Genomic DNA, 17779 nt, shown 5'->3' on the forward strand with positions numbered 1-17779 from the left:
ACAGACAAGGTAGTCCCAGACTAAAATGTAAGTCTGAGCTGTTTCAGCTGAACAGAGGCACACACTCACACACACACACACACACACACACACACACACAGAGAGATACACTCTCTCTCACACACACACACACACACACACACACAGAGACACACTCTCTCTCACACACTCTCTCTCACACACACACACACACACAGACACACACTCTCTCACACACACACACACACACACACTCTCTCTCACACACTCTCTCTCACACACACACACACACACAGACACACACTCTCTCACACACACACACACACACACACTCTCTCTCACACACTCTCTCTCACACACACACACACACACAGACACACACTCTCTCACACACACACACACACACACACTCTCTCTCACACACTCTCTCTCACACACACACACACACACAGACACACACTCTCTCACACACACACACACACACACACTCTCTCTCACACACTCTCTCTCACACACACACACACACACAGACACACACTCTCTCACACACACACACACACACACACTCTCTCTCACACACTCTCTCTCACACACACACACACACACAGACACACACTCTCTCACACACACACACACACACACACTCTCTCTCACACACTCTCTCTCACACACACACACGATCTTAAAATATATCATGTCTCAAGATGGACACCAGTTATGTTTTTTCTAAGGCGCATTTATAAAAATTACTTAAATGTCCTAATTGAACTATGGCCTAATCCTGGCTTAGTCTAAGCCCTGTCTGTGAAACCAGGCCAATATAAAACAGACATATAAAAACATGTTTTTGCAGTGAATCTACTCCAGTGTTATGATGACCAGCAGGTGGCGCTAGAGGACAAACCTTTAACCAGTGAGAGCAATGTTTTCACAGAATCCATGATACACAGACTAGTGCTTGAATAACGAATAACTACACGACTAACTCAGACAACTAAAATATCAGTGACCATACTGTAGAAGATACAAGAGATTTTTTACTTAGTACTTCTGTCTTGTTTTCCCGCGCAAACTCTAAACATTCTAAAATCAAGACACGTTTACTGGAGATGCAAAATTATTTAAGATGTCAAGTCTGTTTTCTGAATCAAGTTCCGGTGCTTGATTCTGATTGGCTGAGCCGTGTTCGAAGCTGTTGTAAATGACGCTACAAAGTAACACACACCTTTGTTTACATTTGTGTGTTGCTCGGCAACCACTTTGTAGCAACCACAACTGTTTCTGAGGAGCTACATTGTTTGGTGGAAGAATACTGTGTTTATTAATATCATTACACTTTATTTGCTCTGTTTTATTTTGTGAAACCTTACTACGTATATGGAATAACCGTTTTATAAAAGCAGTAACCCCCATGAAGCCGTTATATACAGTGAATTTAGAACAGCTAAGGGGGTATATATTATAACTCCGCTTCACGTAGTATCTAACAACGCTGTTATAAACTCACTGTAAACCACAGCTTCACGGGGATTGATTTAACCTAATATCAAATGTGGTTATGCTGCTCAAGTAAATGTATTCTGATTTAAGAATGCTCAGATATTTGTACTGGAAAACAAGACAAAAATACTAAGCAAGAAAATCTTGCTTGTTTGTTTTTTCGCAGCGAGATGAATGAAATCACGGTCATGTATATTGAAGAGCTTCTGCAGCCGTTTGACTCGTGATCTCTGAAGATAAAAGAGACTCTCTTATGAATAAACCCTGCTATCCAGCAGCAAGCAGAGCGCAAGACAAAGATGCGTTCGTTCCTCAGTCGTGACTAAAGCAAAGCAGCGGCATTCTCCAAAATAATAAAGAAAACGGGCTCCTGCTCTCAGGGTCGGTGAGAAGGGGCTCAAAACAACAAGCAGTGACAGCAAATCACAGCCGGAGGGATTCGTGTCAGAACAAAACAACCGAACTCAAATCAGGAGCGCGTGTGGAGCTCTGGAGATCTCAAAGCCAGGCCGAGGACGAGCGAGACGCCGGGAAATCCTACCACTCGAGCCGTCGGAGACGTTCCGCTGAGGTCCACAGGAGAGCGGAGACGCATCTTACTGATCTGCTCGGACACAACGGAGAAGCCTTCTTGAGATCTGGGCTTGTCTTCAGGAGGCTCGGCGGATGTGAACCTGTAGCTGGCGATGTGTTTCTTCTCTGGAACCTTCGGAGGGACTTTTGGGGGTACTTTAGGAGGAGCGTCTTCTGAAGAACCAACAGAAGGAACCTTTATGGGTTCAACCTTCCCTCTGACTACCGTAGAAACCTTTTCTGGCACCTTCGGAGGAGTCTTCTTTGGAGAAACCTCTTCGGATGTGATGAGATTTTTTACTTAGTACTTCTGTCTTGTTATCCCGCGCAAACTCTAAACATTCTAAAATCAAGACACGTTTACTGGAGATGCAAAATTATTTAAGATGTCAAGTCTGTTTTCTGAATCAAGTTCCGGTGCTTGATTCTGATTGGCTGAGCCGTGTTCGAAGCTGTTGTAAATGACGCTACAAAGTAACACACACCTTTGTTTACATTTGTGTGTTGCTCGGCAACCACTTTGTAGCAACCACAACTGTTTCTGAGGAGCTACATTGTTTGGTGGAAGAATACTGTGTTTATTAATATCATTACACTTTATTTGCTCTGTTTTATTTTGTGAAACCTTACTACGTATATGGAATAACCGTTTTATAAAAGCAGTAACCCCCATGAAGCCGTGGTTTACAGTGAATTCATAACAGCTAAGGGAATTTATAACTCCGCTTCATGTCGTATCTAACAACGCTGTTATAAACTCACTGTAAACCACAGCTTCACGGGGATTGATTTAACCTAATATCAAATGTGGTTATGCTGCTCAAGTAAACGTATTCTGATTTAAGAATGCTCAGATATTTGTACTGGAAAACAAGACAAAAATACTAAGCAAGAAAATCTTGCTTGTTTGTTTTTTCGCAGCGAGATGAATGAAATCACGGTCATGTATATTGAAGAGCTTCTGCAGCCGTTTGACTCGTGATCTCTGAAGATAAAAGAGACTCTCTTATGAATAAACCCTGCTATCCAGCAGCAAGCAGAGCGCAAGACAAAGATGTGTTCGTTCCTCAGTCGTGACTAAAGCAAAGCAGCGGCATTCTCCAAAATAATAAAGAAAACGGGCTCCTGCTCTCAGGGTCGGTGAGAAGGGGCTCAAAACAACAAGCAGCGACAGCAAATCACAGCCGGAGGGATTCGTGTCAGAACAAAACAACCGAACTCAAATCAGGAGCGCGTGTGGAGCTCTGGAGATCTCAAAGCCAGGCCGAGGACGAGCGAGACGCCGGGAAATCCTACCACTCGAGCCGTCGGAGACGTTCCGCTGAGGTCCACAGGAGAGCGGAGACGCATCTTACTGATCTGCTCGGACACAACGGAGAAGCCTTCTTGAGATCTGGGCTTGTCTTCAGGAGGCTCGGCGGATGTGAACCTGTAGCTGGCGATGTGTTTCTTCTCTGGAACCTTCGGAGGGACTTTTGGGGGTACTTTAGGAGGAGCGTCTTCTGAAGAACCAACAGAAGGAACCTTTATGGGTTCAACCTTCCCTCTGACTACCGTAGAAACCTTTTCTGGCACCTTCGGAGGAGTCTTCTTTGGAGAAACCTCTTCGGATGTGATAGAAGATGGTTTTTCTGGTTCCACTGGAGGAATGTTTTCTGGCACCTTCGGAGGAGTCTTCGTTGGCGAAACCTCTTCGGATCCGACGGATGAGGGTCTTTCTGGAGGAAACGTCTCCTGTACTATGCTAGAAACCTTCTGTGATGTCTCCGAAGCTGTTTTTGTTGGAGGAACCTCTTCAGATGTGACGGAAGATGGTTTTTCGGGTTCCGCTGGAGGATGTTGTTCTTCTACTACGGTGGAAACCTTCTCTGGTATCTTACGAGAAAGCGTTTCAGCTCCGACTGGAGGACGTTTATCTGGTTCAAACGGAGGAACCTTGTTTATAATGACCCACCCGTCAGACTCCTACATGTAACACACAAAGATCATGTTAGCAGGCTGGAGTTAAAGCACCGTTAGTCACGCCTGATCCATGAAGACGGACACACAGACGGATGCTGCTGAGCTCAATGACACACACCATTCATCATGAGCATGAGGATCTGATGAGGAGTCTGAAGATCATGTGACGAATGGATCACCTACCACATCAACCGTCAGACCGTCCTGCGGCTCCACAGCTGCTGCTGCTGCTGCGGTCACTTCCTGTGACTCCACCGCTGCTTCCTGTTTGACCTGAAGCAACAGAGATGAACAAAAACAATGGTTGAGTTGTGAATGCACTACAAAAAAGGATTTTTCCATTTAGTATTTTTGTCTTGTTTATTAAGATATTAAGTCTTGTTTTCTGAAAAAGTTATCAACATTTTGTTAGCTCTTGCTTAAAATGAGAAAAAAATTGTCAAATTTTTTTTGATATTTTTCTAAATGGAAAACAAGACAAAAATAAAAAAAAAATTTGCAGTGTGGGACTTTCTGTTTAACAGTTAATAACCAGTTTGTGCTTGTGCTGAACATCCAGATCACAATTATGTTTAATAATAATTAAGTTAAAAACACAAAAATCATGACCAGGAGTTTTGATCATAAATGGCTGCAAGAAATGTAAAAATTAAATAAATAAATGTGAGGTTTATAATATATATAATATATGATTATATATAGATAATATATTATACGATATAAATAAATAACACTTAAAAAGATACATAATAAGACATTTAAAAAGGCAGTCTTTGCAAAAACGTGTTATGCTATTTTTCTTTAATAATAATTGATTATAAAAAATCATAGCAAGGAGTTCTGATCATCATATAAGTACTACAGAAATTACATAAATTAAGAAATATTTTTTGTGAGATTTATAATAATGAAATTGGAAAAAATTTAATTACCGGTAATTACATAAAAATAATATATGGAAAATGTAATATATATATAAAAAATTATAATATAATATAATATATAAAAGAATAAATGAAATATATGAAATATATGAAATATTAAACATAATACTCAAAAATAATTATATATGTAAATAAATATAAAATACATTTTAAATAAATACATATATAAATGTGAGTTTTATAATATATATATACATAAAATAAATCTCATAAAATTTATTTTTTCTTCCACACACACACACACTCACACACACTCACACTCACACTCACACACTCTCTCTCTATCACACACACACACTCACACACACACACACACACACACACATATATACAGTATCTCTGACCACTCAAAAAATGTTACAAATAAAATTAGTGCCACATTCTTCGAAAACAATTCTTATGAAAATAATTCTCCTCAATTCAGAAGGATGTTGAGAGAATTCTTCAGAAGCACAACACACAGATGCTGATCAAGGACAGGATTTGTCCCTTCTTTCCCTCTGTCTGGTTTTATGTAAGCGGCACATAATGACTTTCCCTGATCTGAAGTGCTTAGAGCAGCTAAACGCCGGATCCCTGAGTGTTTCTGGAGCGGATGAACTCTGATTTTACTGCAGCCACAAAAACAAAATCAATAAGAGGATTTCTGTCGACGGCAAATGGTTTGTCACTCTCGTCTAAAGCGGCTCCATTCAGATCCATTTCAAAGAACGGCTTCTTTTAAAAACAGCCACAATTACAGAAATTACTCAGAAGAACCCACTTTAGCTGCAGAAGATGTGGATCTCACCTCGTCCGGCTCCAGCGGCTCGATCATGGGCGCTTCGTCCAGACGTGGAGACCGCAGCGGAGACGAGGACAGACGCTTCTCCCACTCGGTCAGCCCCGTGCGCTCCGGTCCTCCCTCCAGGAACGTGCGCTTCAGCTCGCTGATGTCGGTCTGATGCTTCAGCAGCTCGTCAGGCGTTTGCTCGATCTCCTGAACAAACACAACAAGCAGAGATTCGTCCGTATTCCAGGCTCTGGTGCTGCTCGCTCAAAAATTACTGATCTTTCTTTCTATGACATGAACGTACTATATTTTAGTTTGATATTTTTTTTAATTTAATATTTACCATTTTTAGGAGATTTAAAAATTTTATTTATGGACCAGTTATGATCCATTTATTACCTGTACTCGACTGCTTTGGAGCACAAAGCTCGATCACTTAAGAGCACTTAAGATCGATCCCTTTTTAAAGAAGACACTTGGCAGATTATTACTGAAGTGACAAAAGTTAAAGAAAAAAAAGTTTTAGAAGTTTAGAAATGTATTATTATTAAAAATGCACAAAAATCAATCATTCAAAACACGTTTTACCCTAAAACTGTGAGAAAATCGAAGGTATAAATCTAAAGAAGCTGTGTTTCAAATTTGAGGTTGATATCTAAAAAAATTAGCTTTCAGTAAGATTTTGTTTAGGCGCAGTACCAAACGCTTCCACTAGATTAACTTTGTTTTCCATTCATTTCCAATGTGATCATTTTTGACAGCGAACGGTGCAAGTGTGACTATTTATTTACAAACACACATATATATTTATAGTGTTCACATAGCAAGTGCCAAAACCCTTACCAAGTTTCGTACCATTTCCGATGAAGTAAAAAATTCTATTTCGGTCTAAAATGACCAAACAGCAGCAGAGGGTTAACCAGATTAGGACTAGCGCAAGTACAACACAAACCTCAGCGAGCACTCAAAATAAACTCCTTTACCAATAAAACACTGCACTGTCTTTAATTCAGTGAACATATGAGAATCTGATGCAATCAAACCATCACACAGTCACTCCTTTAGTTCGCCTTATGAAAAGAAATAAATGCAATCAAAACACACACATTAGTGCTGCTGGAATAAATCACAGCAGCATAGAGTTAAAACACGTCTATGCAGCGACCAGCGATTCCTTACCAACCTCTAGCATCCGCTTACTGTGTCTCACAAACACATTCTCTCCTTTAATTCGTCTTATGAACCTGGGCTGAAGGAAACACAGATCCATTCACTCATTCATTCATTCAGTCTTGTGTGGCTGTGTAACGTCACTGTGGTGAAACACACACATCTCACACTCTCTCAGGGTCTGTCAGTAAACGCTCAGACGCACATATATGATTCGACACCACAGATACTGTATATAAACAATATATAACTATACAGTTATATTGAGAATATAAAGAGTGACTGTGTTCACTGTATAGACAGATTCAGATCGCTGGACTGACCAATCAGAAGCTTTTCAGCACTACAATGAAAAAGGTTGTAATTATAAATTGTTTATAAATAATATTTTTATGAAAAAATATTTTTATATTTAAATATTTATTAAAAATATTTTTATATATTATTATATTACTATTATTAATAAAATATTATCATTAAAAAATACAATAAATATATAAATATATATAATTGGAGAACATTTTACAAGAAAATACCACTGCAAAAATTCATATGTAATTCAATGTGTTACTTGCTGATTCTTTGTAATTATTTGTGAAATTTGCTAGTGATTTCTGAGTGAAAATTGTTTCTATTTTTTTCAGTGTACACAAAAAAAAATGATATAGCATTTATTTTTGAAGCAATTTTCACTCAGAAACCACTAGTAAATTTCACAAATAATAATTAACAAAGTAATGGAAGACTAAAAGAGTATTTTCTTGTAAAAGTCTTGTGTGGCTGTGTAACGTCACTGTGGTGAAACACACACATCTCACACTCTCTCAGGGTCTGTCAGTAAACGCTCAGACGCACATATATGATTCGACACCACAGATACTGTATATAAACAATATATAACTATACAGTTATATTGAGAATATAAAGAGTGACTGCGTTCACTGTATAGACAGATTCAGATCGCTGGACTGACCAATCAGAAGCTTTTCAGCACTACAATGAAAAAGGTTGTAATTATAAATTGTTTATAAATAATATTTTTATGAAAAAATATTTTTATATTTAAATATTTATTAAAAATATTTTTATATATTATTATATTACTATTATTAATAAAATATTATCATTAAAAAATACAATAAATATATAAATATATATAATTGGAGAACATTTTACAAGAAAATACCACTGCAAAAATTCATATGTAATTCAATGTGTTACTTGCTGATTCTTTGTAATTATTTGTGAAATTTGCTAGTGATTTCTGAGTGAAAATTGTTTCTATTTTTTTCAGTGTACACTAAAAAAAAATGATATAGCATTTATTTTTGAAGCAATTTTCACTCAGAAACCACTAGTAAATTTCACAAATAATAATTAACAAAGTAATGGAAGACTAAAAGAGTATTTTCTTGTAAAACAGAATCTAATAATCTTTATTTACAATTTTGAAAAATCATTTAGGAGGAAAAAAGTGTTTTAATATTTAAGTAGAGACTGTTGAATCTTACCAGCGTCTTTGCTTCAGAGTCGTCCTCCTGATCCGACTGCACAAAAGACACGAAAAGCGTGAAATTATGACACTGATATGAAGGAATGAGACGTTTGGGATCAACAGGAGGCTGAACTCATTAACATCACAGGCTTAATGTTTCCGTCTCCAGAAGAACAATTATGATTATTGGCCATTATCAGATTAAAGTTTAATAAGAGCATCAACAGCTCTGCCGTATCTTAATTAGCAATCTAATTACTGTAATCGTTCATTGCATTCATGTTTTTTCTGCCATGCACGAGTCTTCAGTCTGACATCAGAGATCTGATCACGTCTGTCGTTATTATGTGAGGTCAGATGAGAAACGAGCTCAGATCACAAACCTCGGTGGCCGTTAATTCTCCATCGACAGCAGTGTCTGTGAAATCAGTCTGATCCAGAGAAAGCATGAACAGAGAGAGAAGCAGAACACGGTAAAACACGGTAATGTTACCATGGTTTCCTGCATGGAATGAGCTGATAGCTGATGAGTTTATAGACATCAGCTCATTCAATCGCCATTAGAGGAATGAACAGAGAGTCAAGAAAAACATTGACATTAACCGTGCTGCCCGATATTTTTGTGGAAACCGTGATACATTTTATTTTTCAGGACTCACAGGTGAATAGAAAGTTTGAAAGAACAGCATTTATCTGAAACAGAAATCTTTTGAAACATTATAAATGTCTTTACTGTCACTTTTGATCAATTTAATGCGTCCTCGATGAATAAAAGTGTTAATTTCTTTTAAAAAATGTGTCTATTTGTCTACAAACTAAATAATTTGAGCTAAAACATGCATGATTTCCAAAGACTGATCACAATATGAACTCCTGGCATCCTATCTTCCTCATATGTTAGTTATGAGCTGTTATTGATGATGATGTTTGATCAAACACCTGAGCTGTGCTTCAAATCAAGCTTTAAGTGAGTTAGTTAGGGTTAGTTAGTGTTAGTTTACCCATGTGTCCTGTCGGGCCGGTGTCGGTGGGTTAGTTAGTGTTAGTTTACCCATGTGTCCTGTCGGGCCGGTGTCGGTGGGTTAGTTAGTGTTAGTTTACCCATGTGTCCTGTCGGGCCGGTGTCGGTGGGTTAGTTAGTGTTAGTTTACCCATGTGTCCTGTCGGGCCGGTGTCGGTGGGTTAGTTATAAGAGCATCAACAGCTCTGCCGTATCTTAATTAGCAATCTAATTACTGTAATCGTTCATTGCATTCATGTTTTTTCTGCCATGCACGAGTCTTCAGTCTGACATCAGAGATCTGATCACGTCTGTCGTTATTATGTGAGGTCAGATGAGAAACGAGCTCAGATCACAAACCTCGGTGGCCGTTAATTCTCCATCGACAGCAGTGTCTGTGAAATCAGTCTGATCCAGAGAAAGCATGAACAGAGAGAGAAGCAGAACACGGTAAAACACGGTAATGTTACCATGGTTTCCTGCATGGAATGAGCTGATAGCTGATGAGTTTATAGACATCAGCTCATTCAATCGCCATTAGAGGAATGAACAGAGAGTCAAGAAAAACATTGACATTAACCGTGCTGCCCGATATTTTTGTGGAAACCGTGATACATTTTATTTTTCAGGACTCACAGGTGAATAGAAAGTTTGAAAGAACAGCATTTATCTGAAACAGAAATCTTTTGAAACATTATAAATGTCTTTACTGTCACTTTTGATCAATTTAATGCGTCCTCGATGAATAAAAGTGTTAATTTCTTTTAAAAAATGTGTCTATTTGTCTACAAACTAAATAATTTGAGCTAAAACATGCATGATTTCCAAAGACTGATCACAATATGAACTCCTGGCATCCTATCTTCCTCATATGTTAGTTATGAGCTGTTATTGATGATGATGTTTGATCAAACACCTGAGCTGTGCTTCAAATCAAGCTTTAAGTGAGTTAGTTAGGGTTAGTTAGTGTTAGTTTACCCATGTGTCCTGTCGGGCCGGTGTCGGTGGGTTAGTCAGGGTTAGTTTACCCATGTGTCCTGTCGGGCCGGTGTCGGTGGGTTAGTCAGGGTTAGTTTACCCATGTGTCCTGTCGGGCCGGTGTCGGTGGGTTAGTTAGTGTTAGTTTACCCATGTGTCCTGTCGGGCCAGTGTCAGTGGGTTAGTTAGTGTTAGTTTACCCATGTGTCCTGTCGGGCCGGTGTCGGTGGGTTAGTTATGGTTAGTTTACCCGTGTGTCCTGTCGGGCCGGTGTCGGTGGGTTAGTTAGGGTTAGTTTGCCCATGTGCCCTGTCGGGCCGGTGTCGGTGGGTTAGTCAGGGTTAGTTTACCCATGTGTCCTGTCAGGCCGGTGTCGGTGGGTTAGTTAGTATTAGTCAGGGTTATTTAGCCATGTGTCCTGTCGGGCCGGTGTCGGTGGGTTAGTTAGTGTTAGTTAACCCATGTGCCCTGTCGGGCCGGTGTCGGTGGGTTAGTCAGGGTTAGTTTGCCCATGTGTCCTGTGGTTAGTTTACCCGTGTGTCCTGTCGGGCCGGTGTCAGTGGGCTCGGCAGCGACAGTTCCGTGGCTTTCGTTATCTCGTCCTCTTCCTCCAGCACCACCACACTCTCCACCAGCACCGGTCGCGTCTCCTCACGCTCCTCCTCACGCATCTCCTCCACTTTCTTCTCCGGCGTTACCGTGGTGATGAGGTCACTTATGGCAATGCCTTTGGCTGTGCCATACAACGCCGTACCCATTTCTACACACACACACACACACACACACACACAGTGTCAGTACTGCATCTGCTTTCAGAGTGAACACTGTCTGCATTATATTACTGAGTTAAGACTGCAGAATTATTTTATTCTGTACATTTACTATGGCATCATGAATCTTTATGGTTGTGATGTATTAATTAAGCATAAACTCAGTTCATTATGACAACAAACACAGACACACACACACAAACCCCAACAAACACACACACACACACGCACACAGCACATCCATTCAGTCACATGTGAAGAGGTTAGTCAGTCATTACAGAGGTCGTTTATGAGAACTAGTTTAATTATAATCACCAAAGAGAAGCTGGGTAACGAAAAGTTACCAAAAACGAAAAGACTGTTTCTGGTGCAATAAACCCTGACTAACATCACACTGACGCGCACTTAAACATGCAGAATGACAATAAAAGCATGACTAAGCAGATCTCAGGGAATATAAATGAAATGTTTCTGGATATGGTGCTTTTAATGTCTGGAACTTTTCAAAGTCAATTTTTACCACAAAGTTTGCAAAAGAAATCATTGTAACGTGTCTAAGACGTGATCGTGATGAATTCACTGTGATTCAGTGTTTGTTGCTCTAAAAGCTCTAAAGAAGCCGTAATTACTGCTGATTGTACCACAGTACAATACTGAGTGATTTCTACAGAAGAACTGCGTTTGAATATGATGCTGGTTAAGTGATGCAGTGCTAGTTTTCCTCATTTATGCCAGTAATATTGAACCTTGCATGAATCAATAAACAACAACAATGATGCACACATGATGATGTTTCCGTGAGAACAGATACAGACTCATAAAACCCTGAAAGATCAAACATTTCGGTTTATTTTAACCAGCCTCTGGAGACATTCACAGACACAGCCCTCTGACAGTGACGGACACAGACCAGAGTTATTATAGTTAACTAACTTAATAAAATGATTAATAAAAAAAATAAAAAAAACTATAAAAAAATAATCACAAAAATTATTGATAAAATAATTATCAATACACATGAGTTGTTATTATTAATATAAATGATATGAAATAATTAAATATAATTATTAATAAAATATTCATATTAAAAATAAATAACACATTTTTAATGAGCAACATTTCTCATTTTCACTTATTTTAGCCGAATAATAACTAACCCTAACCCTAAAATGAATAAAACCTACATCAACATATACACAACAAAAGTACTAAAACTTTAACTAAATTTAAAATGAAAATGTGAAATATAAAATTAAAACAAATTCAAAATAATATTATTAAAAGCATTAGTATATGATTGTAAAAAAAACACTGACGCAGCAACAGCATGTGCAAAATCAAAGGCATCTGAAGCAGAAGCGCTAGAGCACCAGCGCATGCCTGCCGCATGCACACGCAACCTCAAACTATCAGGATCAAACAAGCAGACGGAGGGGCTTCTGTATCTACAAGCGTCAGGGATACAGAGAAACGTCTCTACCTGCTGGTCTAGTGCCATTTACATTGACTGTCGCCGTGTTGACTGGCGTCCGCTGAGCTGAGGAGATTCACACACACACACACACACACACACACACACACGTCTGAGCAAACACAGTATCACAGACACTGACGCACACGTCAGACTAGATCACATGCAAAAACATACAGTGACCTGAAAGTGTCTGTTCTCCTCAGTCACGTTTATAAAAGTCTGAATTCCTTCATCAGATCAAGTGCAGGATCGTTCGTCTTCTTCAATGTGTTTGAATCAGGGCTATTATAGTAAACTAAAACTAAACCTAAACCCATAACAAACAACGTGAAACAAACTAAATGTCAACTGAAATAAAATTATGAACGTGTATTATTTTTAAAAACCTTAAAGTTATTTTATTTCAGCTAGTTGCCAAAGCAACATTTCTCCTTTTATTGTAACTTAATGTACTAAACAACTAAAACTGAAATTAAAATGTATTAAAAATTAAAGACATGGTTTAAAAAATACAAAATAATAAAAAACTAAAAACAACAAATGTTATAAAACATTAACGAAAATTGAAATGGAAAACATAAAAATAAAAACTAATTCAAAACATAAAAAATAAAAAATAATAAATAACACTGGTTTGAATGATCTGGTGTTTTGATGATTTTTAGTGGATGCATGAAGTTCAGAGGAACCAGAGATAGAGAATCCCATTAATTATCTTCATTAATTATATTATCTTCATCTTCAGCGCTACATCTAATGGTTTAGCAGTTCAAACACAACAAACTATTGTTTGGGACATTTTCTGATTAAGTGTGTTTTACTTGCATTGATATTTTATATCTGATGCAGTGATATTCAGATTTATGTGTGTGACTGAAAAGGCCAAAAACTTTATAAGGCCACTGTACCAAACACTTGAGCCAGTTATTATCTAGATAACAAGTATTCTCTAACTATTAGTCAAAAAACAAGAGAGTAACTTTAAAACCTTTCACCTTAAAGTAAATAAACCCATCGTGATGATGTTGGATTAATTTAATCAGACGTTTAACCAGAAGATAATTACAGATGCAGCAGACTCTCTACACTGAACACACCCAGCCTGTTCATTCATACTACGAATCACGTGTGTTAGTATTCAGTAATGCGCTCTGAGACCGCCGGATTTATGCTGCAACACAACAGAAATTCTCCAATTAAACCAAAAGCAGGAAATGAAACAAACTCGTTCCAGGCCCCAGGAGCCGAGATTACAGGTTAATGAGCCGAAAATCCCTGTCCTGCTGCGAGCCTCGCTTCTGTCTGCAAACACTTTCATAACGGGAACAGAAAATAAAACTGGGCTGTTCAGAGAAAACAGACGTCTGCTAATGACTGATACTGAGGATGAGGAGAGCAAACAGGACATGAAGCAAAGCAGATGACAGACACTCAAACTCCAGTGAGACTCAATGAGATAATGACATATCTACGGATAGACAGATAGAACGATAAAATGATAGACAGATAGAACGATAAAATGATAGACAGACAGAGAGACAGACAGACAGACAGACAGACAGATAGATAGAGACAAACAGACATACAGACAGACAGACGACAGACATACATACTTACAGACAGACGACAGACATACAGACAGACAGACAAACATACATACATACAGACAGACAGACAGACAGACAGACGACAGACAAACAAACATACAGACAGGCAGACATACATACTTACAGACAGACGACAGACAAACATACAGACAGACAGACAAACATACATACATACAGACAGACAGGCAGACGACAGACATACATACTTACAGACAGACGACAGACAAACATACAGACAGACAGACAAACATACATACAGACAGACAGAAGACAGACAAACATACATAGAGACAGGCGACAGACAAACACAGACAGACAGACAAACATACATACTGACAGACAGACGACAGACAAACATACAGACAAACGACAGACAGACAGACAAACATACTGACAGACAGACAACAGACAAACATACAGAAAGACAGACAAACATACAGACGACAGACAGACGACAGACAAACATACATACTGACAGACAGACGACAGACAAACATACATACTGACAGACAGACGACAGACAAACATACATACAGACAGACGACAGACAAACACAGACAGACAGACAAATATACATACTGACAGACAGACGACAGACAAACATACAGACAAACGACAGAAAGACAGACAAACATACAGACGACAGACAGACAGACAGACAAACATACATACTGACAGACAGACGACAGACAAACATACAGACAAACGACAGAAAGACAGACAAACATACAGACGACAGACAGACAGACAGACAAACATACATACTGACAGACAGACGACAGACAAACATACAGACAGACGACAGACAGAGACAAACATACATACTGACAGACAGACAGACGACAGACAAACATACAGACAGACAGACAAACAGAGAGACGAAAGACAGACGACAGACAATTATACAGACGACAGACAGAGATAGATAGATAGATAGATAGATAGATAGATAGATAGATAGATAGATAGATAGATAGATAGATAGATCATCCCTGTCGAGATCATCCCATAATTTAAAAAGATTATCCCATAATGCACTTGGAAAGAGAAACAAAAGCAAACAAACCTCCATCCAGACTCCGTGACATCGTGTAGCGCTTGCTGGTCGAACGCTCGAAGTACGGCGCCGGACGGACGATCTGGGAACTGGCCCGTCGGGTCTGAGCCTGAGTTCTGCCGCTGTAGCGGAACTTAGAACCCAGTGTGAGGAACTTCTTAGGCGTAATCTCTGGAGAAACCAACCTGTCGAGATGCAAACCATGATTACCACTGAGCACAGAACACAGCAAACATACAGAAGAACCTCTACAGACCTGAAGAACGTGTGATGCTCCACACAAACCTTCCACAGTCTCTTGGCCGCTCTGTGGTTGGGTAGTTTAAAGCCTATCGTGCTTTCAAACTGCTCATACTAGAGACAAACAAACGTTCTCTTGTCAGCAAACTTCACCAAAACTGTGAAGGTCCCCTGGAGAAGGCGTGATGGTGTTCTCACCTCGCCTGGACGGATCTTGATGTAGAAGTTATTGCGTTTGTAGGAGATCTTGAGGACTTTGGGCCAGGCGAAGCGGTTGATGCGAAGTCTGTCGCGGTAGATGAGGAGCCCGGAGGAACACACGCCCAACATGATCTCCACCCCCTCTGAATCCTGACCACCCATTGGATTAGAGAGGTGCCAATCATCATCACACAGTCAAGCACAAACAAACGTGTGGTTTCTAAATGAATGAGTGGAAGCCAAACACTTTTGGCCTGAGAGGAACAGAGAGAGATACTGTGATGTTGTCATGTGTTTGTGTACTTTGTGTCATTATCGCTATTCATCACTGCATTCACAATCTCACATGTGTAATGCTATTGAAACCCAATGAACCGGCGCCAGATCTGAAATACTTCTGAAAAGCATCAGCTGAACAGGCTGTGTGTCTGCTGTTAATCTGTTTAACCACTACATGAGATGATAGATGACATGAACATCATCTGTGTGTGAATATCGGCAGAAGAGCTTCACGACTGCGGCCACATTCACCGAATCCAGTTAAACCAGCCTCAGCTGACATAAACTAACAATGAACAGTTGCATTTTGTTATTAAATAACAAAGATGAATAAATACTGTAACAAATCTACTACACATTAATATTAGTTAATGCATTGAAAAGTTAACAAATTAAAGTTTTACCGAAATATGTTGATTTTAAACTACTGAAGGTTTCAAAGAAATCGACCAGCAGAGACTGACGCGACACGTTCTGCCAATATTCAGAAATGTTACTTGAATTCTTACATTTTTAGACTTCATCGCTAACTATCTTGACTATTTGGTTACATCTTTGCTATAAAACTCACCCAAACTCTGTCATGTGTGTGTTTGTCTCTATCTGGTTTGTGACGGTCGATTGTGACCCAGAACGACCGGCCCGAAGCAGAATCAGATTCATTCTGACTGAGCTGAACATCTGACAGATCGACTGACACCAGAAACAATGACAACGATTAACACTGAACACTGATTATTAACGAGTCACTCGTCAGTGAGAGGGTTTGAAAGGCTGTGTGTGTGAGAATACAGACACACATTTACATGCAAAACATTACTTAAAGAATAAATAGACTTATGTCCGATATATTAAAGAAATAGTTCACCCACAAATTAACATGTGCTGAAACATGCTCACCCTGAGGACATCCAAGATCAGGATGAGTTTGTTTCTTCATCAGGTTTGTAGAAATGTAGCATCGCATCAGTGTCTCAGCAATGGATGCTCTGCAGTGAATGGGTGCCGTCAGAACGAGAGTCCAAACAGCTGATAAAAACATCACAATAATCCACAGCACTCCTGTCCAGCAGTTAACATCTGGAGAAGACAAAAGCTGAAACTAATCCAGCATTAAGACGTTTTTAACTAAAATATGAGTCCATAATCCATAATAACTCTTCCTCCAGTGAAAAAGCGCATCTGCTGTTGTCTCTCACATCAAAATCCAGCCACATATGTGTTTAGAGCTGTTTAAACACTGCTTGATCTGTGCAGATTTCTCTCCTGATTCACACCAGAACACTTTTTCACTGGAGGAAGCCTTATTATGGATTATATGTGTTTCAGCTTTTGTCTTCTCCAGATGTTAACTGATGGACTGGAGTGCTGTGGATTACTTGTGATGTTTTTATCAGCTGTTTGGACTCTCATTCTGACGGCACCCATTCACTGCAGAGCATCCATTGCTGAGACACTGATGCAGTGCTACATTTCTACAAACCTGATGAAGACACAAACTCATCCTGATCTCGAATAGACCTGAGGATGAGCACTTTTTCAACACGTTCATTTGTGGGTGAACTGTTCCTTTAAGCCTCATCACGTGCACACGGCTGTATTTGACTCCAAACACACGTGTTTTCTGTGATTAGACTTCATCATGATCATCATGCAATGAGCTGAGCTCCATTATGACACATAATGAAACGTTCATGCAGTGTGTGTGTGTGTGTGTGAGAGTGTGAGTGTGTGTGTGACTGTGTGTGAGTGTGAGTGTGTGTGTGTGAGTGTGTGTG

General features: G+C 39.3%; 1 protein-coding gene across 12 annotated transcripts in view; it reads right to left on the bottom strand.

Annotated features, from left to right (window-relative positions):
• The window catches only part of LOC107559393 (band 4.1-like protein 3), a 28984-nt gene extending 12868 nt beyond the window's left edge, over window positions 1-16116 (bottom strand). For 2 of the 12 annotated variants that reach the window (XM_016243198.1, XM_016243191.1), the window contains exons 1-11: window positions 15720-16116; window positions 15538-15635; window positions 15291-15466; window positions 12624-12680; window positions 10907-11133; window positions 9756-9803; window positions 8412-8447; window positions 5749-5937; window positions 4198-4296; window positions 3655-4017; window positions 2021-2326 (exon numbers count right to left, since the gene is read on the bottom strand). In XM_016243198.1, coding sequence (XP_016098684.1) covers window positions 2021-2326; window positions 3655-4017; window positions 4198-4296; window positions 5749-5937; window positions 8412-8447; window positions 9756-9803; window positions 10907-11133; window positions 12624-12680; window positions 15291-15466; window positions 15538-15635; window positions 15720-15884 — 1764 coding nt within the window. In that variant the 5' untranslated portion in view covers window positions 15885-16116. Of the gene's footprint in view, window positions 1-2020; window positions 2337-3348; window positions 4018-4197; window positions 4297-5748; window positions 5938-8411; window positions 8448-8778; window positions 8827-9755; window positions 9804-10906; window positions 11134-12623; window positions 12681-15290; window positions 15467-15537; window positions 15636-15719 lie in introns of all 12 variants that reach the window. The other 10 variants (XM_016243197.1, XM_016243190.1, XM_016243192.1 and 7 more) reach the window with 9 other exon arrangements.
• Between the last annotated feature and the right edge of the window lie 1663 nt (window positions 16117-17779).

The sequence above is a fragment of the Sinocyclocheilus grahami genome, unplaced genomic scaffold (assembly GCF_001515645.1).
Source record: "Sinocyclocheilus grahami isolate Dianchi unplaced genomic scaffold, SAMN03320097.WGS_v1.1 scaffold683.1, whole genome shotgun sequence".
NCBI lineage: Eukaryota > Metazoa > Chordata > Actinopteri > Cypriniformes > Cyprinidae > Sinocyclocheilus > Sinocyclocheilus grahami.